This window comes from Pungitius pungitius, chromosome 5 (assembly GCF_949316345.1).
Source record: "Pungitius pungitius chromosome 5, fPunPun2.1, whole genome shotgun sequence".
Classification (NCBI taxonomy): domain Eukaryota; kingdom Metazoa; phylum Chordata; class Actinopteri; order Perciformes; family Gasterosteidae; genus Pungitius; species Pungitius pungitius.
Window position 1 is genome coordinate 9,032,943 of NC_084904.1, and position 18,475 is coordinate 9,051,417.

The following is an 18,475-nucleotide window of genomic DNA, read 5'->3' on the forward strand; positions in this document are numbered from 1 at the left end:
ATCAAACCTATGGCCTGGCCTTGCCTCATTATTAATGAACTTCATTATTATGTGGGTGCAAAAAAAAAAGAACAGAGTGCACTGAGATTATCTTAAATAGCGACCACATGCATGGACCCCTCACACCCACTATTAGGTTTCACCCGCTGCTGCTCCATTAACTGTATTCATGGTTTGAGCTTAAGCAGATAATAGGAACCTTTACCAACTTGCTCATTTTCAATCCTCAAGTCAGAAATCCAAGTCATCATCCCTTTGACACCAAGTGGAAAAGTCCTGGTATCCGATGGCATTACATCACTGCGCTTAACAACAGAGCATATAACAGACATATTACATGTCATGATATTATTATTATTCATGCATAAAGAACCTGCATTTTAAGAAATTACTTTATTCCTGATAAGCCAAATAAGGTGGTTGTGAATCATTACTGCTGTACGAGGCCGAAACAACTCTGTACAGTCCTGTGGGATTTACCTGATCTATTTTAAAGCTTGCTATTTCAGTGATGTACCTCCAACCCATGAGTCGTCAAAAATATGGCAGCTTGTTCAGTGAGCCCACTCCACTCATGAAAATGGTTTGAAAAAAAAGATAAATACATTTTTGCACTGTTCCCAACTTCAATTTTAATATTATTCAATGTCCCTATATCCTCAAAGGGGGCGCTGACAAGCTGTGGAACCGCTGCCTTGACCTAAGCAGGTTGTTTCCGGTCTTTATTTTCAGAAGGCAGTGTGTGCATTTGACGAGTCAAAATCAACACATGACGAGTTCAGAATGACTCTGTGCACGTACAACAAATGTAGGGGTTATGCTAATGATATTAAAAAAGGATGAAAATTGCATATTTTAATACATACAAACCAGATGCATTAGAAATAAACGGTTGTATCATATTGTCATATTATATAATGTAAACATACATAAAAAAAATTGACATTTGTGTATATATTTTTCTTTTTTTTTTTAGTTCATATTTGATACATCCTTTAAAAACATCAATGTTAAAGAGACGGAAAGTGCCATGAGGCCGGGAAAAGAATCCAAGCAGATTCATGACGAAGTGCTCAGTGTTAGGATGGAGTAGATGGGCATGTGTACCAACAGGTGACAATTTGGTTTTATACAAGGATAACCACTGGGGAGGCAGAACAAATCTCCTTGGTTGAGTTAAATGCTGGGGGGCGGGGCCAAATAACACTGGCTGTACTGTATGTAGGCCACTTAAAAGTCAAACTTCAAACCAAGGGTTTTGAAGGTAATACTGAAGGTAAAAGCACATTTCCTATGCTACACTTCCTCCAACTAGATGCTAGTAGAAGTAAGCAACCAAAAGAGCGGGAACTGAAGTCACACTTGCGGATCAGCATCAATGGTCTCGTCATCAGTGCTTTCATGCATTAATCCATTAATGCAGATTATTATTATTATTACAGCTGTGCCATTATAATCCGACATGTTTTACCAATAAAGCCTGATCCCACATATAAGTGGCATGTCATATCTTGTATTATTGCAGTGAGTAAATAAGAGTTTGATTAGTTCTGACATGGTGATGGCTATTTCACTCAAGTGCCCATATGTACATTAAAGAGTTATTGTATACAAAAACACTGTCATGTGTTAACATAAAATGCCTTATTTAAACTATCTATATGCTAGTAAGCCAGCCTGCTAACATGTCCTGAATGAACGTATAAAGTCTCTGTTTTAAAAAGCTCGATGAGCTTTAACTCAACCTGTGAGATTGTTTTTACTGTTGGCTGACCATTCTATTGATATATTGTACAGTCACATCTCGAGGCATAATGAATGTTTGGTACACTGTGAGGTCAGGTGTTTGAATGGCGAGCTTTGGTGCTGGAAGGCTTGTGTAGGTTCAACTTATCTCCTGAGTCCAAAATGGCTGCATCTTTCTATCTTGGAGCCACACTGGAAGGCCTTCAGTGAGCTGCAGCACAAACGAGCTGAGCTTACTGGTCCAGAAAGTTTACCCGATAAATTAGCTGATGGCCATTGTCCCAGGCATACAAAACCTTCTCCTTGGGGTTGTAGTCAATCTGGGTGGTGAAGGAGTACTCATTGGTGAAGGGCAGACGTGGGATAGCGTCAGTGTTGGTGTGGGTGTCGTAAGCAAAGTTCACCTCACCTTCCCTCTGGTTGTACACATTGACGGCATACAAGACACCACAGATGATGAAGCAGTTTCCGTAAGAGTTCCGCTTGAGACCTGTCCTCCAGGTTGTCTCTTTTTTTAACGACAGGTCTCCAGGATCCAGTTTACTGATGACGATCACCTCTTGCTGGCTGTAGTCGTAGTCCGTGGACGGGTAGATCACCCACAGGCCGCTTTCGTCCACAGCAAAGTCAATGTCCGAGTGGCCCCTCCATTTCCAGGGGGTGGTGTCCTCGTAAACCACGTCATGCAGCAGTGTCCAGGCCGCCACATATCGCATCCTCAGATCATACTTGATGATATTCTTGGTGAAGGCTCTGTTGTAGTAGAAGGCTCCATTATAAACCACATGGCCTGTGCCGATCCAGTTGTACGGAAGTTTGAAGAGGTTGCTCCATCGGCCTATAATAAAGAAGACTGTCATATTAGCCTGCTTATCTATTAGTATTAGCCAATTAGCACATTATGTTTAACTCTAACACAACTGCCCATGTGGAAGTGTCTGTGGTCACCAGTGGCTCCAAGAAAAGGCAGCCTGAATTGACCTTATATCACCTGCTTTTAATGAATCAAGAACAAGTCATTACACTTCAAATATGGAAATTACTTCCCTTGTTTCTAAGCCATTGGGTTTTAGGTCGAAATCTTTGCTTTGAATATATTTAATGATAATTAAATAGAAAGAGCACACAACACTCCAACGTCCCCACGTTATGGTCCTAATATCGTAGCTGTGATTGCTCCCTGCTCTTAAATTATTACGACACCCCTAACTTAAGATAATATCATTATACTTGACATTGTAGAATTGGTAAGTCATGTCCCTTTCAGCTGGGAGGGTAAGAGTAAATCAAAGGCGATGGAGTCACTCTTGTTGTCGTGGAAAATGAGTTGAGTGATGTCATCCTTTATGTATAAACAATATTTTATATATTAACACTAGCAGAGTGTGTTCATGCCGGCTTCATGTGACAAGGACACAGTTTGCTCAGGAGTTCCTATCACAGCTCTCCCGTCCTTCCAACCTCAGGAGGTCTGATCTAGACAATGATAATGAATGGAAAGCCTGTGAAGGACAAAAACAACGTGCAGTAGAGCCCCCATCCCCGACCATAAGGCCAGCCCACACTCTTAATCCCTCTCCACTGCGCCCAGTTCAAAAGAAAGCTAAGAGCACATGTCAGGGAACAGCGGGCATCACTGCCACTCCAAATACCTATTCATCCGCACACAGCTGTGAGCTCACTGCACTGCAGGACGCCTCGCACGTAAATGCATTTAGAAAGCCCATTGTCCAAACACATCTAGATCAACAAGAAAGGTCCTATGAGGGGAGATCGTCTTAACTCTTAGAGAGTGTAATCCAATTCCTTCGTCTATTTGGATGGGGAAGAAGTTGATTTTCCCACCCACTAGAGCCATGAAAAAACTAAGACCTACATTCCAGAGATCTCATCAGTCTCACAGAGCTCTTTGGACAATCAACATGAATCAATGTCATCATGTTATTACAGAACAAACAGCTATACATTTGAACAAGAGGATATGTTGGGACGATAATGGGGTTTGCGTTAGATTTAAGCCACTTAGACAGTTATGGTTATGTTAGACAGAACATGTTCCATAGTCTTAAGATAAGGATGCTGTTCAAACTGGATTAGCTGGAACTTTGTGTTTGAGATTGGCTTATTATGACTACAAATGAATGCAGACAGTTTTATGAGCAAGCAAAACCGATGAACCACATTGTCCCACTATGTCTCGGTAAAGGACACGGAGCTCCTCATGGCTACTTCAATGGGGAACGGTAATGGGCCCTGCAGGCTGAGAAGGTTCAGAGCTACTTAAGATTCTGTCATGTGAAGGCTATAAAATCTCATCAAGGTGTGTGTGGTGGAACAAGAGGCAGCACACACGTTCTCTACTGTGACGCCTTGTAAATGTGCCCAGGAAGGAACCACAGCCCCAGTAGTGGGGGCTTTCTCTGGGGGTACCTGTTCTGGGATGAGTAAATCTGCTCTTTGTTTCAATAACAGACAAACCTCTATAGCAGAGAGGACTTGAACTGAACACAGCATATGATACTCACATAATGATCCTCCTATGACTGAAAAAGCAAAGGGCCAAAAGCAGAACCTTTTCTGAAACTGTGAAAACCAGACTAAAAAAGGGGGCGGGGAGTGTCAAAACCTAAGACTTATCTATGGTGGGCGGCCTGTTAATCCCAGGGATATAACACACATATATGGATTATGGTGAGCAAGTGGGACATTGTGAAAAGACCTATTTTCAGCACACCTTGCTTGAAGTTGTCCAGGCTGCGAAACTCCACTAAGTTGTTGCCATAGTAATAGTTAGTGACATAGATTTTGGAGTCTTTAGCCAGAGGATCCTTCATCCAGGCTCCCTCGTTGCGCCCATAGCTGTGCTGCTTCTCTGGCTGCTCAATGGATGCTAGAGTCCCTTCACAGTTTAAGATATTTCCTGGAAGAAACAAGCAGAATATTCAACATGCATGTATGGGAGAGCATCACTTGCATGACTATGGGTTTAGATTTATTCTTGGCAGAGTGAATATAATACATCCATGCAACTAGATTTAGTTTGAACATGCATATTGATGAGCCAGACTTGGAACGTCCTGTTACCGGCTCTACGAAGCGGACGTTTGGAATCATGGTTTGTGGCTTTGAGTAGAGCAATAGGCATTTAACAGAGGTATCTTGTTTCTTATTAATGCTTATTTAGTTCTGTACAACGATTGTGAAAACACATAACAACAGATGTGAGAAAAGACAACAACTAAAGCGAGGAAATGAGTAAGAAACTTTGTTGCGTGATACTCAATTTGAAAGTGTTGATTTGTAAAGTAAATCCATGTGGGTGTGACCTTTTCACTACAGTGTGTTAGTATGGACTGAAATCCACTGATAGTTGTGCTAAATGGAGGTTGTTCCTGTTTAAAAAATTAAAAAAACGCATTAGCTTTAATCCCAAATGAGCATTTATCACATACCTGCTCTGTGGAGAAGTGGCCGGCTATTGTTGTTGGAGTTGTCCAGCACCAGTATAATGGTTGGAGCCGGTCTATCCGATGCTGGTGTATTTTGTGTGGTAGTGGTAGTGGTGGGTGTAGTAGTGGCGTTGGTTGTGGGGGTGGTCGTAGTAGTAGTAGTTGTAGTACTGGGAACAGCAGTGGTGACAGTGGGTTCAGCTACGTTGGCCTCCATGGTTTCAAGGACCATTTCAGCTCCTCCATCATTGGACTGGTTTTCAGTGCTGTGATGGACTGGTTTTGTTCTGACATGGTCTTCTGGGTGGAGGAGGGGATAAAAACCTGAGATTATACAAGGTTTGACTTCATTCCAAATGCACCAGATGGCTTCATCAGAATACCAACCCAAGTAGTTTTGTGGATTTGGTAAACCTAGAAACTAAGTTAACGGAGATTGAAGGAAAAACAAACTTGATGCACATACGAGCAGAAACATGAAGGGTTACCATTGGGCGTCACGTTTGCTTGAAGTTTAGGTGGCCAAAGCAGAGTTCACATTATGTGAAGGACAATGATGCCATGTGTTGCATCAGGCTGAAATGTGATGAATTGGCCGATGGATACATTGGGGCAGAGTGATCCAGTAGTGTGTGGCAAAATCTCAACATTTTCTTTCAACCTTTAAAATGGCTCCTCAACAGCAGGAGGCCTGTTGTAGTGTACCTTCCTTCTTCCCTGGACATCTGTCTCCTCTTTCTTTCCTAAGCTTGTTCTGCTATAAACCTATACCAGTATTTTAAGAAGACTACGGCCTCGATATGGGGGGGGGGGGGGGGGGCGATGTTTTAAAATGTTCTCACAGCTGTAAAAATGATTGCCTTACACTTAAGGCTTTTAACGAAAAGTCTCATGGCCTCATGGACCTCCATCTGTTTCGCAATTTGAACATAAAAGCATAGTGTCCCTGATCATTTTACCAATTTTGCAGATGCTTGGGATGAAACATTGTGTGATTATTTTTCAATCAAGAACCCATTTTGGTTAAACATTTCTTGTTTCTATGCTGTAAGAAAAAAGGCAATATTAGCAGAGGGGAAGTCTGCTCTCTGTATGGTCTTCAGACTCTATGTCCTGTGCTGCCAAGCAGATGTGCACCTCACTGAGAGGTGTACACGCACACCTGATGATAGAGTAGAGATTTTCAAAGGTGCTTTTCTTTTTACAATTAACAAGAGTCATTGAGTATTTTAAGATAATCAAGGAGTGTTGAGTTTCACCAGTAATTCAATGTAGCAAATGTCTGTGTGGAGACAACTTGAAAAAGGACAAATCAGAAGGTTTGGAAAAGGAACTGAGGAGAATAGTACTTAATAATAAGTAATTAAGTCAAAGTTGCATTCTAATTGTATTGGGCAAGACAATTACCTTTTAAAGCAAGTATCAGAAATGTCTGATTCTGGTATCTATGAATGGATCTGATGTCCTGTTACCTTTCTATTTATCAGCTCCTTTATGATACACAGGAACAACAATGTGTCACATGCTACACAATCAGAGAGGTCCTACATTTTCAGCTGCTTCCATCATCAGCTCCAGAAAAATATCGCTGCTTCCCGAAATCGCTTCGAGAGCACTGGTAACAGATTGTATAGGCACATACATATTTGGCCAAATTGATACAAGGAAGGGAAAAATGGCATCAGAAGAGGAGGCATTTCAGGAAAAAGCACAATTGCATATCAACCCTGGCGAGATGAATACAAGTTTCTGCATCCCACTCTTTGCCGGATTATGGAAATGCAGCCCACTGGTTCCAGTGATTTGGTGGCTGGGCTGAGGTTCAGAAAGGTGGCAGAACACACATTCTGACAGCATTTTGTGCGTGTGCCCTGTGCAAACACAGCATTCCTTTTCACTCAACTAGACTTAAAGGGGATTGGAAGGATTCAAGAAAAGATTTTTCTGCATTGTTGAGGGTCCCCGAACACTGTTGTTAGGAGGGAATCTGAGGCATGCCATGGACATGGCAGTGCTCCTTTGAGTCAGCATTCCATCAGCTCCATCGATTTTGTCAATAAAAATGTGGATTTCCTGCCTATTGAATGCGCACCAGCAATACAATCCTGCGCTGACTCCATCAGCTTTGCTTAAAACAATAGTGAAATAAATCTTGAATTGGATTTTGTTTGCCACAATAGTGTCAAATTTGCTAAATTAGACCCTTATCTTACACGTAAAAATAACATTCTAAGGAAAGCTTTATATTCTCCCCAAAGCCAAATCCAGATATTAAAGATCTCCACTCTGCTTCAATGACTCTGCTGGTTGATTCTGCTCCAGCAAAGTGTTATGTGGGGTTAGATTAGATTGCTCAAGAAAGAAGTTTAGATCAATTTCAACACCCACTGTGGATCGCTCACGGGTGGGAGTGAAAACTGTACGAGCACAATATTAGTTTTAGCTCTCTATGAACACTACTAGAGTATACAGTGTCCCAGCCAAGCTGCAAAGGCTCACCTCCTCTGTGCTCATCCTCGTCGGTCTTGGCCGCCTTGTAGTAGGTGATGCCCCTTACCACGCCGGCCTGGTGGCTAGCCACCTTGGCTTTGGCTGTGGGATCAGGCTTGGCCGGCTTCCCAGGTTTAATAACCTCCTTCTTGGGCTTTACAACTTTTTCTTTGGGTGGTTTGGGCAAAAGTTTGGCTGCAGTGGTCTTTTTGTTGGGTACTTTTAAAGTCTCTTTTGCTTTCTCATCATTGGTGTCCTGTAAACATGACACTAGGGTTAGGTCAGGACACTTGGTAATGTTGGCCATGCATGTAGTGCTAATGATGTTTCCAGGTTTATTATTGCTAGTGTTGCTACAGAGGCTTGGTCAGGGCTCCTTAGTGTTGCCAGGTGAGTGCAGACACTCACTATACAGAGACATGTGTGAGATCAAAAAACACTTGAGTACAACAGCCCTGCTTGTAATGTACTGGTAACCTTACAGCTAATACTATTAATACAACTGGTAGTGCTACTACAATGTCATAGGAAGGGCTTCTTGGAACCTGTGTTCTGCTCTCGGAGGAGTCTTTCTGTAGCAGCTGCAGGCTGAGGCTGGAGATCTCCTTCTTGATGCTCATCATAACGTTGGAGTAGTTCTCATATCTCTTAAATTGGTTGGTGAGGCTCATCATGCTGTCTCGAACAAATTCGTTGTCTCGCGTAAGGTTCGTCTTAATTGTCTGAAAGATAACGTCAATGTTCACAGCAGTCTGTATTTCATACAGTTCGATGATTACACACTAAGACACTGTAAAGGTCCAGTTTGATTCATAACTTATCTCATCCCAGGTATCGATATAGGGCGAGGGAAGGTTGGATCAGTGCTTCCGTATTTCTAGTAATGGAGGAAGTGCGTGTTTGGGAGTTTGCCTACCTCTTCCAGGTTGTTCATCTGAGACACCACCTTGTTGATGTACGAGTGGACCTTCATTAGATCCATGCTGTAAAGTGTTCCCTCCAAGAGGTCCACCATAGATTGGAGCTGGTTATTCATGCCATAAAAGGATGAAAATGAGTTACTCACCATCTCCTCAACGCAAACCTGATTCTCTGTTCAACTCAGCCATTTTAGTTCAAAGTGCTCTATAAAAAATTAACTGTAGAATGTACTCAATAAATGTGAAGTAACAATTGGCACTCTGTTTGGGTAGATTTCACTACACGTTAAAACAACTAATATACACTAACAGAAATTAGGTAAAGTCTACCTCACACTTTATACAACTGATTACTTACAAAAAAGAGGTAATGTATATATACTTTAGATTGTAAGCACTTAATACCTAATTGTTATTTCAAATGATGACTTATTAACCATTACTTATTCAAGGTAAGCTTTACTTCAAATATATTTTAATAGTCTGCAGTTGTTCCTGTCCAAAAATGGGTAGTGTAGGTGGAAGTTATCCATAATTATATTTGTTTGCAGACTAATACATTTCCAGTAAAATGTAATCGATTTGCATGGGTTATAATTACTAGCCCTCAAAATATGTTTTTTACAGCATGCCCTCCAAAACATTTCTCTGGTAACGCAATGAGTATTTCATCTGACATCTGGAACTGTGGTGTATAGCGTGCTTCTCCTGCCTGTGGAACATGAAAGCGAGCTTTAGGCATGAGCAGAGCTCGCCAAACTATAGCTCGGTCACACAGAGTAGAACAATTGCCTTCTAAACTTTATTTTATTTTATTTTAAAAAACACTCCCACTGACAAAGAAAACTATGAGTCCATTGTCATTTGTGCTTTTAATTCACTCTCATTATTTGTCCAAGTGTATTCATAGTATAGTAGTTCTAGTCATTTTATTATACGCATTATACTCCTCATATCATCGTTTTGATATAATTCAATGCATTTATGGTTATAGAACTCAGCTTTCATCACTATCATTTTAGAATCACTTAATAGGTCAATTACTCACTGACTGACAATGATTAATTAAATACATACTCCTGGTGGTCAAATATAATAAACAAAATATGCAAATTCATATAGGATGGATTTTGACCAAACAATAACTGATCAATCAGAATCCTTTGAAAGACGCTGATCTCTTATTTGTGTCCTCACCTTTAGTAGCTCGGGGGCCTGTTTCTTCAGCTTCTCCATCTTCCACTCATTCTCACAGGGGTTGAGGGAGGACGGCGGGGCCGTGCATGAGCACTTACAGTCCGACCCGGAGCTCACGGTCTCTACTGTGTAGAAATCCTCCACCCGCACACTGCCGCTGCGCAGGCGCAAGCAGGCGTCCTTGGTCAGAGGGCGCATGATGCACTTACAGCGGCAGTCGGAGCCCTCCGACGTCATCCGCACTGGCTCAGTCTCCCCAAAGATCTGGAAGACAGAATGAGAATGTAGAGGAGGAGAAAACTTGGTATTGCTGTAGCACACCAACAACATGGTTTGCACTGGATGATGAAACCTTTAACATATAATGTATTCCATTAGTCCAGTGGTTCCCAAACAGGGGGTCGCTACCTGATAGGGCGGGTCATGATGCAATTAATTCCAAACAAAGAAGGAACAACCCTATTTTATTATTTATTTAGGGGAGGGGTGCGTACAATGTCCTTCATGTCTGACAGTAAAAGTATGGGAACCACTGCATAAGTCTAACCCCTGTTGAACTAAGAGATACATTTTTTGAATGCAGAAAAACAAAAGAGTGACTCTCCCTTTTCCACCGTTCACTCCCTTCACACTCCACATACACTTACAACACAGTTGTGGAGAGCATGGCTGTCTGTTCGTTAGTGCACTTTTAACCTTTATTTTAAGTTCCTTATCCTTTATTTTTAGATCCGTAGATACCAGAGTCAACTGTAATTTAAACATCTTCTCCTCTCTTCACCCAAGTGTCTAAGACATGCAGCCCGCTGTGATACAGTTTGTGTGGTATTTACAAAACCTGCACTTCATCGGGGAATCAGCGCTTCTCTCCGCCCACTATACCGCACATAGCGAGCATTTTGAATGTGCCTGTGTAAATTGTTTATCACAGGTGCTGCTTTTGCAAATTGACAAGACTGATGCATCGATACAACATATTAGAAATCCCAACGTGAGGACTACTCAGTCTTGGATCCCGCCTTATGTGACTCTACAGGAGCTTAGTAACCCTGAAACATAACAGCACTCTTATGATGATCACTTGCGATTAATTATTATAGTTCATATAAGTCTGTGCAAAAGGATTCAAACCTGTAGCATGACAAACAATAGACGACATAAAAATGATGTGCATTTGCATTAAAATGCTGTGCATGGCAGTGATAGCAACAGTATGAAGCAGGTAGTACCAATGATTCCTTTGTGATTCGGTTTGTTTTTTTTACAACGTTCCATAGTTGTAATTTAGTTTAATTGAATAATTTAGGAAGTCTTTGAGCAGGACTGCAGCAGGCTGAAGGTAAGGTGGGGGGCTCATTAGTGAAAGAATGCAGGCTGAGTGATGGGGGTGGAGGGGGTGCTTTCCCCTCCCTTAGCGCAGACATACTAGGAGGGGGTCTGATATGGGGCAGGACTCCTGTGTGCAGAGCCGGACCAATCTTGACCCATGTCAAGCGAAAAGGCAGCAGGTTGACAAATCCTCCAGCCACATGAAAACAGAGTGGATTAGCAGATTAAACTTCTTCAGCAGAGGCTCTTCCTACGGCCCCGCTGAGCTGCATTGTTCAACCCAAGCCCAACAGCCATTGCTGCTGAGCAGTATCAGCTGAAATTGGAGAAGTCAGAGAAATTCTAGCCAGATTTCCTTTGGTTCTTAATGGTTTGTCTATTCAAGATGGACTCCATTTTTACTGGCAGGTGTGCTGCATCTCCTCCTGAAAACGTTGTATCATTGTGCCAATCGGATCAGCTGCCTCCTCTCCCTGTCAAATCACATGTGCTGGAAGCTATGCTGACAAACCGTCCAGCATCTCATGCCAAGCTGACCTCCCAGCATGACAGCAGGCAACACAATTAAGAGTGCTAATAATTAAGAGCACAGAGTATTAATGCATGCTTACAGCTTTGAGTCTTTGGCTTTGACCTCTCAAGTGCAGTCAAGTTTCAGGTCAGAAAGAACACAGCTCAAACATGAACTTATGTCTGCACAATGGGAAGAAAGGAGCTCTATTAGATCAGCCTCTGCAGCCTTTAACAGCTAACTCTCCCTGACACTGATGAAGTGAAACCCCTATTGTGCTCAGGATTGCTAAAAACACAAGATGTGTTACCCAATTGGTTAAAGTTTTTGGATCTTAGACATTTTGAATTAGAGAAAATATGATTCCATATGAAAAGTGATTGCTGACTGTGATGGGAGGAGGTCAGTAAATTGAAGAAGTTCATTTTGATACTGGAGCAAATAATAGTAGTTAACTTGAAAAAAATGGTGATATACATTTAAAATAATATTAGCCTAAATGTCAAATAGGATGTTTTCTGACACTGATGACTTCAGAATCCTGATAACAATATACAGTAGATCCAGAGGTGAACAACTGGGATAAGACTAATAGCACACAACTCCCCATGGGACCCCCACTCAGATATAATGTTTGTACCTAGAAAATTCTACATATGAGAAGAATGAACACGTTAGTATGAGCTGTTCTAGCAGGACCATCATCATCATCATTCATCTGCAGCATTGAAGATGAAAACAAGGATTTGGTGCTGTGTAATCACTGGGACAACAGTATGGTGAAAGAGCACAAGGGCTGCAGGTATCTTGTTTCTAACCTTTAAAGTGCGGCCATGCTTTTTAAACTATTTCCCACAGATGCACAGAAAGGCAGCTCTAATCAGTCCTAGCCCATGTGGCTGGTGATTTTAAAGTCCACATTATCTCCTGTCAAGGGTACTCAGGACCAAAACCCGGGTCCACATTCCAGTCCAGAGAGTCTGCTGGATTTGTAATCTAATTAGCCGTGCTTATGATAAACAGTCTTACTGTGCCACTGTAAATTTGAACATGGTACAAAAGGAGGGGGGGGCGGAGTCTGGAGACAAACCATGAGGTCAGTGGCTCAAAACATCCACAACACTGGAATTAGCACATTGATGTTAATTAGCCAAACACAAAGGGCATCGAGCACGTGCTGCTTTTGTGGGTACATATCCACATTCCTGCTGAGTGTGTTTATGTGATGGACATATGGGCCTTGCTGTGTTCACAGCCCAGCATCCACAGAAATGACAAAAAAGCCAAAACGCATCATGAATTTCCTGCTGTACTAAATGAGTTAATGAGTTACTTGTGTGAAGGTTCCTGTCTAGCTGCAGTCAGACTATGTTAACAGGGTTTTGTCACATTTGCTTTATTTTCTAAAAATAGAATAATCAGATTGCTTTCAGGGTGATAATGCTCTGGAAAAACAGATACAAGTCACACTGCCAACACTAGTGAAATCCATATGCTATAAGAATCCCTTCAAAGCCACAAAGACGCACTAATTGTAAGTGTGTGTCTGGTGACCTCATTGAGTGGAATGATCGATGTAGCGGTGGGTTTTCTACAGATGGTGTGTTACCACGTTAACGAGGCACAGAGGAGATGAATGCTCAGAAAAATACTGTGCTCCATTTATTGGGACAAAGAAAGTGGACCTAGTGTCATCTGAGAGAACTAATGCCAACGATTGATTCATGTAACAGGGAACAATGTTCATCCTCACATTTCTACAAGCACCCTCATAAAATGAAAGCATGCTAAAAGATGAGCACATACTATGTTCCAAGTGGATCTACACTACATTATCTATTTGCGTCCATGTGTTCTACACTTGGTCCAGGTGAAGCCATCACTGAGAACATTCATCCTCTCTTCTTAAGATCAAGTCTCCTCTTTGACCTGACTTGCAAAATATTATAAGATATAAACTACATTAAATTATTTTAGAATTATTGCCATTATTTTACATCACTTTATGGTATCAAGTAATCTTTTTGTGTTGATCCCGGTCCACTATGGACATTACGATGGACTCGTCTAACAGCAGCTACCTTGTGTTCTTAAGAACATTTCTAGGAGCTCTCCACAGAACAAACTGAAGAAAGAACAGAGTGACGCCCGTTGATATTTTAATGATCTGCAGATTGCTTCCACAGCCAATGTTTTACAAATTCTCAACTTGTACAACACAGCATCTGGTAACATTGTCTAGAGGGAAACAATACTGGCTCGAACCCTGGGTAATGAAATCCACCTTCCAGCAACAACAAACTCACTGATTAATACTCTTATTTGTGTTATTTACACAAACACTGAATGGTGGAAGTTATCTTTTATGAATTTCACTTGAGAAGGTTTCCCAAGACAATTGTAATATAAAATGAAAATTGATACTGATGGGAAGCTGGCTCCAATATCACTCAAAATAAGATGCACCACACCTCCTCCACGTACCTCCGTGTTTAGTGCATAGGTCACACCGCCTCCTGCACTCACACAGATTGCTGGAATAGCCTGATAGCCCTGATGACAGAAATGCGATGCAAGCCTCTTACTGTTTAGTGGCTTTTGGGAGTGAAGAGAATCATGTGCACAAAGGGGTTTTGAGGGTTTCATTTATTAACCCATAGTTGTAGGTGGACTACAACGGAATACAAAGGTCCAGGGCTGTGAAAGGTCAGGGTTCCCAGGGAGATGGTGCCTGGGGGACTTTACAAAGACTACAGAATGTAGATAAGAGATTACCTAGTGGGGCGATGGTGGCGCATGGAATAGTGCAGTGCGCTGGGGGCCGCAAGGTTGGTGGCTTGAATCCCGGCTGCTCCATGTGCCATGTCGAAGTGTCCCTGAGCAAGACACACAACCCCTAATTGCTCCCCAGGCAAAAATGTAATGCATGGGTTATAATGCATTGTAAGTCGCTTAGGATAAAAGCGTCAGCTAAATAACATGTAATGTACCTTATTTTCACGACTATAAGGTGCACTGGATTATAAGGCGCACCTTCAATGAATATTTTAGAACTATTTTCCTAAATCGGGCGCACCGAATTATAAGGCGCGTAGAATAGAAGATACTGCAGTAAAACGTGGATATTAACAATATCTCTGAACCTCCAACTCGCAGCGGACCGTCAGCTCGATCCCGAGATCTAACTACATATGGATCAACCAATTGATCCATATATATAGCGCTCCGGATTATAAGGCGCACTGTCGTTTTTTGAGAAAAAATAAAGGATTTTAAGTGCGCCTTATAGTCGCGAAAATACGGTAACCTCAATTTGAAAGGCCTCTGTGATCCTAATTCCAGCTCTCAAGGACCAAGCGATATGCCCACAGAGCGAGAGAATACAGCCCAATGACGCAAATTTCAAATCCACAATTTGAACACATAACCTTAGAATAGTTAATGAGCCTACTCTGACACATTTGCATAGCATTCAGCACCAGTACTTTCAGTATAATCAATTGAAGGCAGATGCTATTACCATCAAGGTGTCAGAAGCCAACGACACCGCCATACCTCATGTACCGTTCTATATTTTTTCCTCAACCAAAGTAGCTGTTGCCTAAACCAAGCTGAACTGCAACCAGAAAGTAAATAAGATTTCCTTTATACATTAGAAAAAAGCAAGACTATTGCTATATGTAATCAAAGTTTAACCCATGTTATTACTTTTACTAATTCCTTCTGGCAGAAAGCCTTTCTGATGGCTAGCTATTGCTAAATCAAGAAGCTAATTGTACTTGGTTGGGTGTAAATAGCTTAATATATATATATATAAAAATAGCTTATATATATATATAACAATTAGCTTCTTGATTTAGCAATAGCTAGCCATCAGAAAGGCTTTCTGCCAGTGTCCTTGGTAATGATACAAATATACGAGTCTATGAGATAGATGTTTGGACCAGGAACCTTTATTTCACACAGCTTTTTTGAATTGTTGAACACTCATTGGGGAGTATTTAATGGGGGACAGTCCAAATCATATGTTGGGGAACTCAAAGTCACCCCCACAATCACAATCTAATGTGGGGAACAGCCTGAAATGCAGCATCTTTATTGACCATTTTGTATGGAAGCCAAGCCCCCTCAGGCCAGTCTGATCGCGTGCTTGGCTTGTGCACCTGAGTCGCACGGTGAATATTGACCCGTTCACACAAACACCGAAGTGGGGGGTTTTCGGCTCACTGGCCAAAGGCAGCGTACCCTGAAGTCCTACCTTGCTCTGAGAAGTGTGCATGAGCTTTTAGTGCCTTTGTTTCAACTCCAGACGTGCGGCGGGTCTCTCTACGGACGGATAATGGTGACTCTTCGTCTAACCCATGAGAAGTCATCAATTAAATGGCTTGACAAAATGTCATGTCCACAGTGTCAGTCGTCCACAGCTACAAGGTAATAATAGTGTCCTTTCTAAGCCCTGTCTGCTGCTGGGGGATTTTTCATTGGGCACGCCGTTTCCTCCTCTCCAGGCCCCGTTAACCCCGCACCGATTGTCCTGGTCTGCTTGTTTACAGCAGAACACGGAGCAGGTGCACATACTGCTTCCCACGCCCCCATGTGGTGCCCTGGAAGCCCTCTTGTTGGTGCGCTTTCTCTCACATGTGGTGACACATATGACTGGAAATCTTCATTGGCCAAAAGGCTGGAGCAGGGCCACTGCTGCATGACGGGAAATGGTGTTTTAAGGAAATACAAACAATCCATAGGTACTACAAAACCGTTAGTCTCCTCAGATACATGTGGTACAGCATAAAATACTGGATCAGGTATTTGAAGTATGTGAGTCTATAATCTAATAATAATCGATCTGGAATGACATCATGCTATTGTTGATCTGGTCATTCAGGATTAACAACACATATCCCTAACAATCCGTCCTGCCTGATTGCTACTGAGCATGTGCAACTCTCAACAGAGAAGACAAATAAGCAAGATGGCTCACTAGTTAACTACTTCCATCAGGAAAAACAATGATTAAGAATCTGCACATATGTAGCTACAAGCAAAGAATGTACCCTTAGTAGTACTGAGCAAAATGTCAGCAATTTGACAATATTTTGAAAGCTGGCTAGAGGGATTCCCGCCCATTCAGACCCAGCAGCAGCAGTGTGGTGTTGTAGCACTAGTAGCACTGCCATGTGAGGCTTCTATCACTGCTCTAATTAGTAGTACTGCGGCTGTTCCTACTATGGATACAACTGATCCTATCAGTACTACCATTCTGTATACTTCTCATCCTATCAGTACTACTACTATGGACACAGCTGTTCCTCTCAGCACTCCCTCACTGACCTGGCCTCTGATTTTATCCAGACAGACAGTTGTTTAGTCACACACACCATACTTGGCCATACATGTGCAGCAGAGCCTCTGGTCTTATAATATGTACTGTCCATGCATGTTATCTTCTGGCTGTGTGTGTGTGTGTGTGTGTGTGTGGAGCTGGATTAGGCTCAGTCAGGGTTACTGGAGTCCAGCAGCTGTATAAACAAGAGCAGCCACTTATTACTGTTACCCCACTGGGTGCCATCTCTCCCACACACTGCTGGTCACACACTGGAGGTATCATCGCGGAACTTCACTGGGTGGTGTCACACAAAGCCCTCATTGGGAGGTTCTAATGACCTCCAAACACAAACGTGAGCTGAAGCATCCACCGGCTCTAGAAACCTTAAAGGTGTGTCTTTTGTCAAATGTTGTTCCAGTCCGTCATTTGTGAGGCACAATACCGTGGTCCAGTAACGGTGTAGTGGAAGGAAAGAGCCTCCCAACCGCTAACGTTAACTTACGGACATCGTACAAGCCAAAGGCAGCGTACCCTGAAGTCCTACCTTGCTCTGAGAAGACGCCTCCTCACACAGAAGCAGCAGGCAGGCGAACAGCTGGCTGTATCTCCACATGTTCCACGCGACAGTCACAGGTGAAGCAGCGCACTTATTTCAGGTGCATTTCCTGTTTACACCGGGGGATGATGCAGGTTGTGTCCCTCCGCTTGTCTCAAGCAGCGCGTGTGTGCTCGTGTCTGCTGAGGAGTGCGCGCTCTGTGCCCCCGCGCTCCCTTTTCAGCTCCGTGTCCTCCCCGAGGGGAGGGGTCCACTCTGCTGTACGAATGATACCCGCAAAATAATATAATAACGCATAGACATGTGTATCATTTAACAAAACATGGTTAGAAATGTGAGTTACGTTTAACTTGGAACCGTGTCACGTGTTTGAGTGTAAAAGTAAGAATGGAAGCAAAGCGCGGATTAGAAGCCTGACGGGCCTCGGGCGCCATCATCCGGCCAATGACTGTTTTTCCGGCACACTTTGGTTGGGAGGGATCCAACGGCCTTGGACAGACCAGTTTCTTGCAATGTTAACGAAACAGAACATGATGCAAATCTCGACATCCATGCACTGTGAGGCTAGTCGCTTTGCAATGTGTCTTTTTGTCTATGCTGGAATATACGATATGTCTCCAGGTTTGCTGTGTAGTTGAAGTATAAATAATAGATTAGGCAACATTTAACCGAGCCGCAAAACTGAACATTACCAAAAAAAAGAGATGTTGACACGGGGGTCTCTCGTTAAGACAGGGCTTCAAGGTCCGTTTTTTAAAGCCAGACCTATCCTTCATACAACATCAAATGATATTAATGTATAAGCAGTTAATATTACCCATCACATTTTCAATTGAATGAGCAAAGACACTGAGCGTGGGCCTCCTTGGTGTGTGTAGATAGTAGTTACAGTTTATCCAGATTTTATTAATAAAATTCTCTTTAATAATTGTGCATTCATATGTCTGAGGG

The 18,475-nt window shown here is 42.4% G+C and overlaps 1 protein-coding gene across 2 annotated transcripts; it reads right to left on the reverse strand.

Annotated features, from left to right (window-relative positions):
- Positions 1-957: 957 nt before the first annotated feature.
- On the reverse strand, positions 958-17,875 carry LOC119225511 (olfactomedin-like protein 2A). Of its 2 annotated transcripts, none has more exons than XM_037483410.2 (8): positions 17,513-17,875; positions 9,803-10,066; positions 8,602-8,709; positions 8,231-8,407; positions 7,695-7,941; positions 5,199-5,492; positions 4,481-4,666; positions 958-2,584 (listed from the first exon to the last, which is right to left on the reverse strand). In XM_037483410.2, the coding sequence occupies exons 1-8, from the start codon at positions 17,579-17,581 to the stop codon at positions 1,980-1,982; spliced, it is 1,950 nt and encodes a 649-aa protein (XP_037339307.2). In that variant the 5' UTR covers positions 17,582-17,875; the 3' UTR covers positions 958-1,979. The 2 variants fall into 2 exon arrangements, with proteins under 2 accessions (XP_037339307.2, XP_037339306.2); XM_037483409.2 differs by having other exon boundaries at positions 5,199-5,495; positions 17,513-17,874.
- Between the last annotated feature and the right edge of the window lie 600 nt (positions 17,876-18,475).